Consider the following 13,489-nt stretch of genomic DNA (forward strand, 5'->3'; position numbering starts at 1 on the left):
ATTCATACAACTATGTCAGGGAGACTCCAGAAAGCTGAGCTAATCTTGAAGCAATGTCAAGCACACTGAATTTACTTCTTACTTTTTCAGTGCTATCCAACCAAAATGGAATCTTGCAGAGTTCATTAATTTCGATATAATTAAGCTGACATACCTGAGGCTATCTGCCATAAACCAAGGAAAACTGCCTGACTCACTCAGACAATGGCTCTTCAGTATGGCAAATCTTAAGAAGGTTGAAACATTTTAGAGAAAGGAAAGTGTATTTTTTCTCCACTGAAAGTTTTGACTGCCCTAAAGAAGTGGTGACCAATCCAGCTGCCAGATGTCCACTGAAGTACTGCTGAAACAAAAAGCTCTTTTAATCCTGCATTAGAATGGACTAATCCTGACTCACTTTGTGTTTATCTCAATTTTCAGTAAATGAGAAAAATATTTCACAGGTGTTATTGCTTCCTCTCTGTCCTGGTTTGGGCCAGGATAAAGGTGATTTTCTGTCTTGTACTTTTGCTTTTAGCTAAGTCTCCTGTAAGTAGTTGCACTTGCTGAAATTAGCAGCAAGTTTCTCAGACAGTGTGTGTTCCTAGGACTGACAACACTGGATGTTTATAGTTACTGCTAGAGACTGGTGTGCAGAGCCAAGGACACTGCTCAGCTCTGAAGAAAACATAAAGAGGTCCCACCTGCAGCCTCCTTTGGGGAGGAACGGACAAGATGGATGCCAGAATTGACCAAACAGAGGATTCCATCCCATATACTTCATCCTCAGTATAAATTTGAGGGATCATGAGGGCCAAGCCAGATTTCCTGATTTCCAGCTTCCGGCTGCCTGCCCTTCCTGCTTCCCTTTCCTTCACCCAGCACCCTGGAAGGATCCCATCCATTTGCCTGCCTGTGCTCCTGATCCATGCCAGCCTGAATCTGTGTGTTCCTGCCTCCAGCTCCCAACTGCTGTCGACTCCAGGAGTCCAGCCTGGACTTTCCCAGAGCTGCCCTGCAGCCTCGGTGGTGACGTGAGAGCTACTGGGGGAAAGGGGGGAGGAATGTGGTATCCCTTTTCTTGTATATTTGTATATATTTAGTAATTTTTCCTATTTATCATTACTGTTTCATTAAAGTTGTGTAGTTTAGTTTCCAACCCATAAGTCTCTCTCCCTTATTCTCTCTCCTTTCTTATAAGGGAGGAGAGAGAGATTAATAGAGAGCGTCTGTTATCGGTTTAATTGCCGGGCCAGTGTTAAACCCTGACACTCTCCCTTTTTATCAGTTTTTAATCATGTGTAAAGTCACACATACCTGTCGCTGTACAAACTTTGTCATAACCTTCTTAGCTTGTTCAAATGGTGACTCCTCACCAGAAGCAGAATTGCTCATTGTAAAACCTACATCCAGGCAGAGCACTATGGCCACCTAGAAAGGAAAGACAATACCCAATAAAGAATTTAACAGGGTCGATATAAATGCAGTCACTTAAAAGGGTTAGTTCAGATCCTTTAACATATAAAACCTTAAAATCAAACTATGCAACTGCTGATTCTCACTGAACTGAGAATCATTGCATCCTGCACCACATTCCAGGCATTCCAGTGGAAAATACTAAAAATGCTACATGAGACAGTAATAAGTTAAGGGGATAATTTCTGATCAGAGCTTTGAACACATTAAGGCTCTACAGGCTCCCTAGAAAACAAAGCAGAGATATTTCAGTTGACAGCTATCAGCACAACACAATCCAATCCATCTGCACAACACATGGTGGATATACAAGTGGATATCATTAAACCCTACAGCTTCACTCACCCCTCACAGTATCTTGTAACAGCTGCAGACCACTGCTTGGTCTAACCCAAAACTGCACTTCTATGGCTTCCAGGGAGAGCCAGAACATCTGTTGTTACTGGAGGTGGCTCTGCAGTGAGCATTGATGCCTGCAGCATGGCAGCTACACTCTTAATGCCTCAGGATAAATTTTGATTTCAACAGACTGAGCCCACTTTTATTGCTAACCTCCCAGTGCTAAAATGAGTTGTAATAAAGCTGAGATGTGGCTACAGCAGCACTTCAGCCTGCAGAGCAATCACAGGCTGTGCATAACAGATACTGAATTGCCCCCTGTCAGAAGAGAGCTTAACAGCATTCACCGAGAAGACTGCTTAAGCATAGCAAACAAACAAACCACATCTATAGGACCAGAGAGGTGCCATGGAATGGAAGTCCATCCTGACACGTGGATGGAAGCTGTGTCAGGGCAGGTTTAGGCTGGATGTTAGGAAACATTTTTCACTCTCAGGCTGTCAGGCATTGGAATGTCCTGCCCAGGACAGTGGTGGATTCACCATCCCTATTTAAAAGGTATTTGGACCTGGTCCTTAGAGACATGGTTTAGTACTCAGTTTAGTGTTGGTTAAATGTCGGACTGGATAATCTTGGAGGTCTCTTCCAACCTAAAACATTATGTGATTCTGTATCATGGCAAAAACATTTTTATTAATATTTTAGCAACGGCAATTACAACTCCAGTAGCTGCGCTACGCTCAAAACCGCAGATCCCCCCGAGACAGGGATGCTGAAGTCCCTTTGAATTACGCTGCTTTGAACCAGCAGCATCTGGGAGCCGGACCGGGAGGAATTACCCTGAGTAGGCGGCACCAGCCCTCACAGGAGTGACCTCCAGCCTCGCTACCCGCGGCGCCCAGCCACTGACGGGCCCTCCATCCCACCCGTGAGGCACGTCCCTGCCATACTGGCCTGGTGAGGGGACAAATTTCGGGGGGGGCTGTGGGGATCCCCCCCTCCTTCTCCCCTCCCCTCACCTTCCCGCTGCGCGCCATCTTCCTGCTTCCGGCAGGCGGGTGCCCCGCACTCAGCGCTCCGGCTGGAGACGCGCCCCGTCCACTCCGCCTCTTCCCGGGAACATGGCGGCGGCGCCTCGCGTTCCGCGGGAGAGGCAGCGCCCCCCAGCGGCGGCGCGGGAGGGCGGGGTGGGGGTACGGAGGGTGCGGGGGCTTCGTCCCCATCTGCAGCGGGGGGTGCGTGAAGGCTCCGCCTCTGCGCGGAGCTGAAGTGGCACTGAGAGGGTACACGGCCTCCGAGGCCACGGGCCGAGGCTGTAGGGAGCAGCTGGGTCGGGTGCGGCCCCAGCTGGGTCGGGTGCGGCCCCGTGGGGCGAGAGGGAAGGGAGGTGGGGGGGATGCTCCCCCTCATCTTCCTCCTCAGGTCACTCCCTCCGGCCCCCATTAAAGAGAGACTCTCTCAGACATGAGTTTATCTGCTGACTGGGCCAGGGGGTGAGCAGTGCCTACGGACAAGCCTGGTTTGAGGGGGCAATGCCTGAGGAGAGGCAGAGGCAGAGGGGCGGGGTTAGGGTCCTCTGCTGCCCCTCAGCTGCTGCCCCTCAGCTGCTGCCCCTCAGCTGCTGCCCCTCAGCTGCTGCCCCTCAGCTGCTGCCCCTCAGCTGCTGCCCCTCAGCTGCTGCCCCTCAGCTGCTGCCCCTCAGCTGCTGCCCCTCAGCTGCTGCCCCTCAGCTGCTGCCCCTCAGCTGCTGCCCCTCAGCTGCTGCCCCTCAGCTGCTGCCCCTCAGCTGCTGCCCCTCAGCTGCTGCCCCTCAGCTGCTGCCCCTCACCTGCTGCCCCTCACCTGCTGCCCCTCACCTGCTGCCCCTCACCTGCTGCCCCTCACCTGCTGCCCCTCACCTGCTGCCCCTCACCTGCTGCCCCTCACCTGCTGCCGCATCACCGCACCCATCACCCCATCCAACGCCCCATCCAACACCCCACAAACCCCCTCTGCCCAGGGCCCTGCAGCCTCCTGGCAGCACCCAGGAGACCCTTAGGAGATGTCTGCCGAGGGAGTCATTCCCCTCTGCCACCAGGACAGGTGTGTGGGCTGGATGAAGTCTCCTGTAAGTCACATCCTGCCCATGAAGCACCCCTGGGACAGGATTTAACTAATTAATAAATATTGGCACAACACCAGCTTTGTCCCGACATTAACAACAGAGAGAATTGCTCAACCAAATTACATCCAGGCTCTTTGATGAAACTAAAGGCTGCTTGATTTTATAATAGGTGCTGTATCATTTATATCTTGGCACCTGTTGAATATTAAATCAGCAGCAGGAGTGTCTAGAGAATGGTAAATGTTTCATCACATACACTGAGTACTTCTTGTTCTGCATTTCCTTCCCTGTATGCTTTGAGAATATCATTACCAGAGCTGTTTCTGTTCTCAGCATATCTCAAAAAGCCCCACATTATTAGCTGTTACTATTCTCAAAACAGAGTGCAAAGTGGTGATATTAGTATAGCTACAAGAGTAAATATCATGTTTACACTTCAAAAACCTTGTACCAGAAGACTGACCCGGCAAACACAAGCGTTTTCTTGTAGTGATGTGTGACTTGTGAATGATGTTTCCTTGTGAGTGATATCTGAAGACAAAAATCCCTTTTCCCTCCTAACTACATTGCCATGCTTTGGGAATATTGGTAATTGACAGATTCTCTCTTCAAAGCTCTTTGTATATCAAAGGCATGGAGCCACTTGGCAGTGTGACAAAGATTTTATGGGAAACCTGTAGACTAAAAAAAAACAAAAAACAGTCAGCAACAGAAAAAAAGCAGTGTGCTGTCTTCTTGAATGTCTCTAAGGATATTTCAGATTAATCAGCCAAGGAAATCAGGTCTGCTTACTATTATTATTATTATTACTGTTATTATTACTATTATTCCTGATGTTAGCTTAGTCCCTAGGAATGTTTGGCACAGACCAAAACCCCCCTTAGACTAACAGTGTGATCCCCCACATCAGCTGACTTCTGACACAGCTTGGAGTTCAGGCATAAGACAAGAGATGTGCACACACACAAATGAAAAGAGCAGAGAAACAAGAATTGATCAACTGCATCAGCAATGGCTTTCCACACAACAGTGGAAAAGCATTTTGCAAGGCATCATAATCAATGAACATTTTATTTTTACGCCAGAGCTGGGAAGTAAAAACCCAGCCCTGAATGCTGGCACAGAATATTGATATAAAATCCTTCATAGTCCTCTCTGAATCCTAGATTTGACATAAAAGCTGAATCCCACGCTTTGGTCTAAACTCTTATAGCTAGAGCAGTAATTACAAACATTACTCAGAGAAACATAATTTGCCTTTGAAGCAGGAACCTGTGTATGCCCAGCCTAGGCACAGCACTCTGTTCCCCTCCAAAGTCTGAGTAAAACTGAAGACACCTCTAACAGTGAAACTTCACCTCTGACCTCCCTAAATGTTAGCTCTCAGTCTGGTATAAATGGAGTCTTATAACTCTCTCAGCAAAATATACAAACAGTAAAACCCATTTCTCACTTTGCACCTTCTTGCTGCCAGATTTCCTCAGGGGCATTTCCACCATTTCTACTATTTCCAAAGGAAAACTGGATAATGATTCCTGCAACAAACTTTTTCCTTTCCTCTTCGGGTCTATGCAGAGCTCCCTTATAGTGAATCACCACATCTGACTAATCAACCCCCTCTGGGGGCAGTGGGGCTTTGTTAGCCTGGATTAAGAATTAAAGATCTTGGCTTGTAAACACTTGCCAAAAAATGCTTGTGGCCATTTCCATTTTACAGAATGTCAGTCTCTGAGCAGAAATAATAAATATGTAACATCTCAAAGGACTTAGTACCCAGGGTGTTCAGCTATAATGTCCTTTACAACAAAGAGAGTCAGACCTCAGTCACAGTAAGGTTCTCACTCATTGCTCTGCTTACTCCTTTTTTGGTTACTTTTCTTTCCCCAGAAAACTAAGGCTGGCTTAAATAAGCACACTCCTGGGAAGCCAGCAATGAGATGAGGGGCCTGACTTGTGTTTAACTTCACTCGATGCCTTTACCAGGCAACAAGGAAAATGGCTTCCATGTTTTGTTACAAGAAGAAATGCATTATCCAGAGAGTTGCAGCTGGGACCCAGCTGCTTATGGAAGCTCTCTGCAAATGTGAATAGCTTTGATGCAAAAGCAGAAAGATGACTTGGCCTTACTCCCTCTTGGAGCAATTGCCCACAGGGTAAAACTTTGGATAAATGCCTGGCGGAAAGAGGAATGCCATAGCCATCTGGGATCTAGCCCAGTAGTTTTACTGAAACAGATAGATGAACCAGAACTTTCTACAGGAGAATTAACTTTTGAAATCATTATGTATTCTTCTCCTGGATTCATACGTAGAAGTGGGCACTAATTGCAAATTGAGGAATTCCAGACTGAATTTCCAACAGACGTGAACAAAGCAGGGCAAGAACACTGTGACACCAATCAGCTTTGTATTTTTACCTGTAGAAGCTTGCCAACAAGCTGAAAGACAAAGTAGACAGGAATTTGGCACCCAAAGCAAAGCAGAGCTTAGAAGCACATCTGTTAGCATGTTAGCATCTTCCTGCACTGGGCTCCATGAGGTGTGCACAGTTGTCTTCTCCCAAGAGGTTTTTCCAAACACCTGCTTGCAAGAAGGTGCCAAAACTGTGGTGCAACCATCCCTGGTATTATGTCTGTTTGGTGATTCCTGCTGGTCCTTCTGAGAGATGCAAGCCTAACACAATGTCTTTGCTTAGTTCCTTCTGTGGAATACACCTGCAAGGAAAAAATCTCACCAGTTTCACTCTCTAAAGCAAAATTGGTCTTTGACTTTGAGGATCAGCTGTAAAACCACAGGACTTGTCCTCTGGCCATCTATGACTCAGGAACACTTGGCACATTATAAAACTGTACCATTAATAGACTGAAAAATTATAATAAAGAAGTCCTTCTGGGGATTTAACAGTTCCCATCTGTTGGTCTACCTGCTCTGTCCATTTTTCAGTTAGTTGATGCAATGGAAGGAAACGAGTATACCAGGAAACATAAGGAAATGTACCATATTGTGGAAGGAGAATTAGAAAGCAAAATAGTAATGATTATACCACACCATCCAACCTTACCTGAAAACACAGAAGAAAAACATAATAAGGAGAGGTAACAAGTTATGAGAGTATATTGACTGGGGATGCACCTGACAGGACAGATGCCATCTGTCTCAAGGGCTTCCAAATTCTGGCAAATGGGTGGATCATGACTGATATCATGACTGATACACAAACTACTTCAAAGCAGCACACCCACGGCTCGTAGTCCTCCCCTACCACAGAGGTGACAGGGAATCCTTCAGAAACAGCTTCACAAATCCTTCTGCATGGAACTGAGAGACTCAGAGGCTGTTTCTCTTCCAAAAGACAGTGTCACTCTTGATTTTCTCCTCACTGCCCAGCTGCTGAATTTTGCAGCCTTCTCTTTCCACTGTTCAGTCTGTCTCTCATCTTCAGCATATTCACTCAGTGCACATTTCTCAGGCAGAGTAACAACTTCCAGTGGCTGTAATACACCAGCAGAGGTATTATCAAGTGCCACAGAGGGAAAGCACGAAGCTGCAAGCCGACTTGGTCTACAGCCCATTTTCCCAATCTGGTATTTATAATTTTCACACTATCATAGAGTCAGATCAAGGATCACACTCTCTCATAGCTCAGATACTGTCCTGAAAAATTACTGCCCATCCAGTAGTTCTTCTACCTGGTGCTTGTCATTCACAATAAGCAGAACAGGGCATTTACCTAAGAGGTTACATACTGGGGTTTTTCTCTCTTTTGGACCATTTATGAAAGTTGAGATAATAAATTTTTTAGTTCTGATCTTCTCAGCCATTATGCTTGCCAGTGCTCTCACTTTGGTGCCATTTCCAGATTTCCTAAGAACGTTTCCCTTCTTCATCCCAACTTCTTCCCCTGTACTCAGCACTGGTGAGGGTGGCCTCACCTTGAGTCCTGTGTCCAGTTCTGGGCCCCTCAGCTCAGGAATGAGATTGAGGTGCTGGAGCAGGTCCAGAGAAGAGCAAGGAGGCTGGGAAGGGATCCAGCACAAGTCCTGTGAGGAAGGGCTGAGGGAGATGGGGTTGTTCAGCCTGGAGAAGAGGAGGCTCAGAGGAGACTTCATCACTCTCTACAACTCCCTGAAAGGAGGTTGGAGCCAGGGGGGTCGGTCTCTTCTCCCAAGGAGCTACCAGTAAGACAAGAGGGCATGGACTTAAGCCCTGCCAGGGGAGGTTTAGGTTGGATATTAGGAACAAATTCTTTACAGAGAGGCATTGGCATGGGCTGCCCAGGGAGTTGGTTGATTCTCTGTCCCTGGAGGTTTTTAAGAAGAGACTGAATGTGGCACTCAGTGCCATGGGCTAGTAACCACAGGAGTAGTGGATCAAGGGTTGGACTTGATGATCTCAGAGGTCCTTTCCAGCCCAAATGATTCTCTGATTCTGTGATTTTGTCTTCAGCCAAATCATGCAAGAACAGTGCTCAACCTAAGATGGCCACTCCTGGATGTAACTACTGGGCACAGCTCTCTGTATGTAACAGTTTAGCTGCTTTTGCAATTATTTTATCATATATCAAAACACACAACAACTTCCTAGTGTACTATATGTATGTTATTTAAAGCAGCATCAAAGCCTTATTAAAATCAGAGTAAATAATTTCTATTCAAAAAGCCTGTTTCTGTCTTACCCACAAAAAAAAACCCAAAGCAGGAATTGATTTGTTACCATTTATTCTTTAAAAAAATTCTGCTTTTCCTTTTACTTATTAGCCTCTGAGCACCTATAAACAGTTTAAATATTAGTTAAGCTGGTCTATAGTAACTGGAGCATAGTCTATAGGTCCTTCACATCTTTGCACTCCCTCATCCGTTTTTAAAAGTAGGTGTTACATTTGTAATCTTTTCCAGGAAAATCATTAATGCTCCTGAGGTTGCTTTAGCCAGATTTTATTTACCTTGAATTAATTTCACCTGGCTCAGCTGATTTGAAAACATCACCATTCTTTAAGCACACTGTGGCTTTTCTTGTTTTGTCTTGAATAAATTTTTGCTGCTGGTATTAATTGTGCTGCTGCCTGATTGCAGCCTGACCTTTGTAAACAGGCAGTCCTCCACAGCTGGCAATTATTCAATTGGCTCAAAAGACAGAAGCACATGCTGTGGGTCCAAAGATTTCGACCCAACTGAAACCCATACCACTATCAGGAGAAATCCATTCGATGGAATTTTATCCTATTTCTTGAATGTGCTTTTTCATTACAAAGTAAAGAGAACATTCAGGTTGCAAAAGTCCAGGTCCGAAATGTGGGGAAATTCTGATATTTAAGTTTTTCTTGTAACCTTAACCAAGTACTTTCAAGGGTATATGATCCAGGTTTCACCACAGGAGCAGCTATGTTCTGCAATGCTATAATTGCTTTCAATACATGTTGGGATAAAGTAAGGGCTGTGCACTAAAGGTGTCATAAAACTCGTGCCTCATTTGTTACAAAAATTGGGAAACATGGAGCAAAAGAGGACATCTATATGATTATGATAACTGAATGACATTTTAAGGATTAAATTATCTGGTTTTATTCAGCAGGTTGCCTCTGTTCTGATTTACAAATCCTTTGAACCCAAGTCTCTCACCAGTAGGCACTGCTTCTGTGAGTCACATTTTCTTAGTCCTCAGTTTGAGATACAGTCAAATTTGCAAAGTGCTAAGAGCACACATGTGTTCATGAAAGGAGCTTCACTTTCAACAATGGAAATGCCTTCCTTACAAATGTTCTGAAAAAAACCAGCTGCAAAGAATCTTAGAAGGGCACCAGGACTTCATAGACATTTGCAGGTTTTTTAATCCTTGTGCCTTTGTTGCCACGTATAAGTTTATCTGCAGTTATGTCACGTGGTATTGGGGTGGAAAAAAAAATAAAAAAAATGTTTCTGTGAAGCACTTACTTTGGTTATGGTGATGTATTAATGAGAGATTGCTTTGCTTTGCAGAATCTGTGTTAATGGGTTCTGTCCACACTTTGAAATATAACAGTAAAACAAAATGCTGGAATGACCTGGAACTGTATAAACCTGGCAAGAGAAAGAATAGCCTGAACTCCTGTGATCAAAGATTGGTTCAGCTTGCACACCTATAAGGAACAGGAAAGGAAGGGATTAATTTTATATGAATATATTAAAAATTGGCACGACGTAACATCTTAGTATTTGCCATTGCACTTTCACCTTGCGTAGACTTCTTTGGATGTATTTTTAAGGCAGGAACAAAGAATACCGCAGTGGGCTTTCCTCCCTGTTTTTCCAGTTCAGCCACTGGAGGGCACCATGATCCCAGTCACCCGGGCAGAGGAAGCGCCGCAGCCTCCAGGGTTCAGCAGCGCCCACCCAGACCGCCACCCAACTGCAGAAATCAGACAATTAAAAAACCAATATTTTAAAAAACGTTTCTATATTGTGGGATTTTTTTCTTTTTTTTTTTTTTTTTTTTTTTTGAAGGTACATTTATAAATTTCTTCTTACATCTAAAAACTAGGAAGCTGGGTTACTGCTTAGGATGATGTTTTCATGAGTTTTAAATGCAGGGATTAGCTAAAAGGTTTCTGAAGCAGGGGATGTGAGGCCCATTCAGCAGAGTATGAGGAGAGGTGAAATATTTCCCCCTGCTAAATAACTGAAAACTCTACACATTTCTACTCTTTTAAATAACACTGGCAGAGTTTTCTGGATTAGTTGCTAAATCCATTGCAACAGATGATTTCTTTGGGAGATTTTAGAGGACTATATGCAGCATTGGGGTGGATTTTCTTTAAAATTAATACAAACAGTTTGTGTTACTTGAACTCCAGAGCACCTGAGGTTCCTGGAGAGAACCAAAGAGTTCATATCAGATTTGCTGACTTTGAGGAAGCAAAAGAGTAGCAAATAGTGTTTGAAAAAAGTAAAAGCCGGTATTTCAGGAAGAGGTAATAAGTACAAAGTAGATGCCAACAAAAAGAAATGGCACATTAGAAACTGGTGGAAAATGCAGTCTGTATTGTAGGACATGGCAAAATTTTGCCCCAATTTGTGTTGGTTGCTGCTCTTTCAGATTGGGATATTGCAGAAGCAGAATCTCGTCCATGTTTTGTTCAAAAAGACATCAGAAGCTGACGCAGCTTAGGGCAAATAATGGATTTTAGAAAGAAAGAGCGAATGAAAAACATGCTCTTGGTTTTGCAGCCTTTCTCCCTGTTTCACCTCTGTGCAGTAAATCTTTTTTTTGTAGCCATTAACAATCCAGCTGTGATTTCAGCATCTCTGGAAAGCGTTTTCATGTAGCGCGATTGTTCTGGACAAGCTGTCCAGGGTAACTCACTGTGTGAAGGATTTGCTTTGTGGTTGCACAAGGATAAGCCTTTAGTATCCTCCCCCCACCAGCATCTTGCACGTATGCACACATGCACTGGCTCATGGTCCAATTTAATCCTCATAGCAGAAGGATTTGTTCCTTTCCCATCCAACTGGCCTGCGGGAGGGGACACAGAGTCTTTAGCTGCCAAACAAGGCTCTCTTCAAACAGGGAGGGAGGACCCCATTTTAGATTCCTCTTTGTTTGCCTGCACCTGGAAGCAGGCTGAAATCAGACTGAAAGTTTGGAATTTTGGATGTTTAGAGTAAAATCAGCCTTAACGCACTTTAAAAATGGTACATTGCAAACATGGAAGAGGGGAGTTCATGTTTTAAAGTTCTTGTGAGTCGTGTTTTAAAGCATTTGATTCTTGTGAGTTCCCGGTTTACACAGCTTTGGAGAACAAAGCAGCAGTGTGAGGGAGGGAGCTGCTATTTGAGAGAAAAGAAGGAATTAAGTTTGGTTTTTATTTACATAAATTGATGCTAACCCATGGCACTAGCAGATACATGACAGTGTCAGATGTAGAGGCAGGGAAAGAATAATTTTGTGTTTTTCCTGTCAGCTATTTTTTGCACGAATTCCTTGAAGGGAAGAGACCCATCAAGATGTCAGCTGCTGATTTCTGCAGATTTCTTTGTACTAGACAAGGCAGATGTCTAGTAAACTTTTGTAACTTTCTATTGAAATAAATGGCAAATTTAGCCATCAAAAGTGAGTAGATTTGGAGCTTCAGAGAAATCCTGCTGAAGTCACCACCACCACAGGAAACTCTTGCCTTAGAGTCTGTTTCTAATATTGAGTTCATCACTCCAGCAGTGTGTCATCACACTGTGGAGTAGCTGCTATTATCTACTTTGAATCACTAAAGGTAGCTCTACCAACACAGATTTGTAAGAACTGAGATGTCATTTAGCACTGACACTTCATATGCCTTGGGATGATACTGCATGCTATATTAAATATTTTGCTTTTTTTTTTTCTAATACATGCAGATACTAGGAATTATTTCTGCTCATTTCTTAAGTCACAGAGAAGGTTGTTTGAATAAATTAATGAAGGTTAAAATTGCTTCTGTTTCTTAATTCTGCATGCAAATTTTACAGGTTGAAATGTTAAGGAAAATCTCCATTATTATGTAAGGAATTTCTAGTAATTGCTTGTAATTATAAGGACAGCTCACTACAAATGCATTTAAATACATCATAGTAAAAGACATTCGAAGCTGACATAGCTTAGGACAAATAATGTCTTTTAGAAAGAAAGAGTGCATAAAACCCACGATCTCCTTAGGCTGACCCAGGAGCTGTTTAATTCATGCTCAGCATTGACAGTATAAAAGCCATTCAGTTTACTTATGATATTTGGGGTCATTGGGATCACAACTGCAGCTGATTCAGATAACCAGCTAGAATAAATGAAGCTGCATTTATGCTGTATCACTCTAAGCAAGTTTCCTGATGTTTTGTAGTACAAATGATTCACTTACCTTATCACTGTAGGAGAAAAAAAAATTGTGTACATACGAAGATATTAAAAGGCACTTTGAAATATATATATCTTAATAGATGTTGCTGATGGAGGAACTTGAAATAAACCAAGCCCTCAGGGAACATGCTGCCTGGGAAGTGGTTTTTTATCCTATTTGCCAGGCAGATTATACTATCACATTCACTAGTTATCCATTTTTATCTTGTGAAGTTAAATTTCCAATGTAAAGAAATAGTTAGGAAAAGGATCCCTAAGACAGGGAGATCTCATCTGGGCATAAACTTTGTATGCTAGAGGGCAGATCTGAATTTCAATGGATGCAAAGTACAACATATTTTAGCTGCTCTGGGCTTTGAGGGAAGGTTCTGTGTTTCAGTTCACCCAAAGCAAAGGCTTTTTTTTTAAGACAGGGACAAATGCACTGCTGACCTGACTCAAGTGTTCTCTAAATGCATTCTGACTGACTTCAGCTACCATGTAATGACAAGAAATCAGGGAGACTGAAACTTAAAGGAATTGGGCGACCAGGGGGGGATCCATGACAGCACCTCAAGCCTCATTTGCCTGGGTTGCCCGTTCAAATGCAGCCACTCTTCACCCATTTACATGAAAGGATGCTTAGGGGGCTTTTTTAACCCCTTGGTAGTTCACCCTGCTATCAAATTAAAAAACAGACCCTCTCTCATCATCATCAAGTGGCTGCCTGTTGGAAGAGAAATCATGCTTTAGT

At 43.8% G+C, this 13,489-nt stretch overlaps 1 protein-coding gene across 1 annotated transcript in view; it reads right to left on the minus strand.

Moving 5' to 3' along the window:
• XRCC5 (X-ray repair cross complementing 5) overlaps positions 1-2,914 on the minus strand; it is a 52,073-nt gene extending 49,159 nt beyond the window's left edge. Inside the window, exons 1-2 of the mRNA XM_071747767.1 lie at positions 2,814-2,914; positions 1,297-1,410 (exon numbers count right to left, since the gene is read on the minus strand). Of these exons, the coding sequence (XP_071603868.1) occupies positions 1,297-1,410; positions 2,814-2,831 (132 nt within the window). The 5' untranslated portion in view covers positions 2,832-2,914. The remainder of the gene's footprint in view (positions 1-1,296; positions 1,411-2,813) is intronic.
• Positions 2,915-13,489: the final 10,575 nt, after the last annotated feature.

This window comes from Heliangelus exortis, chromosome 6 (genome assembly GCF_036169615.1).
Source record: "Heliangelus exortis chromosome 6, bHelExo1.hap1, whole genome shotgun sequence".
In the NCBI taxonomy this organism is placed as follows: Eukaryota; Metazoa; Chordata; class Aves; order Apodiformes; family Trochilidae; genus Heliangelus; species Heliangelus exortis.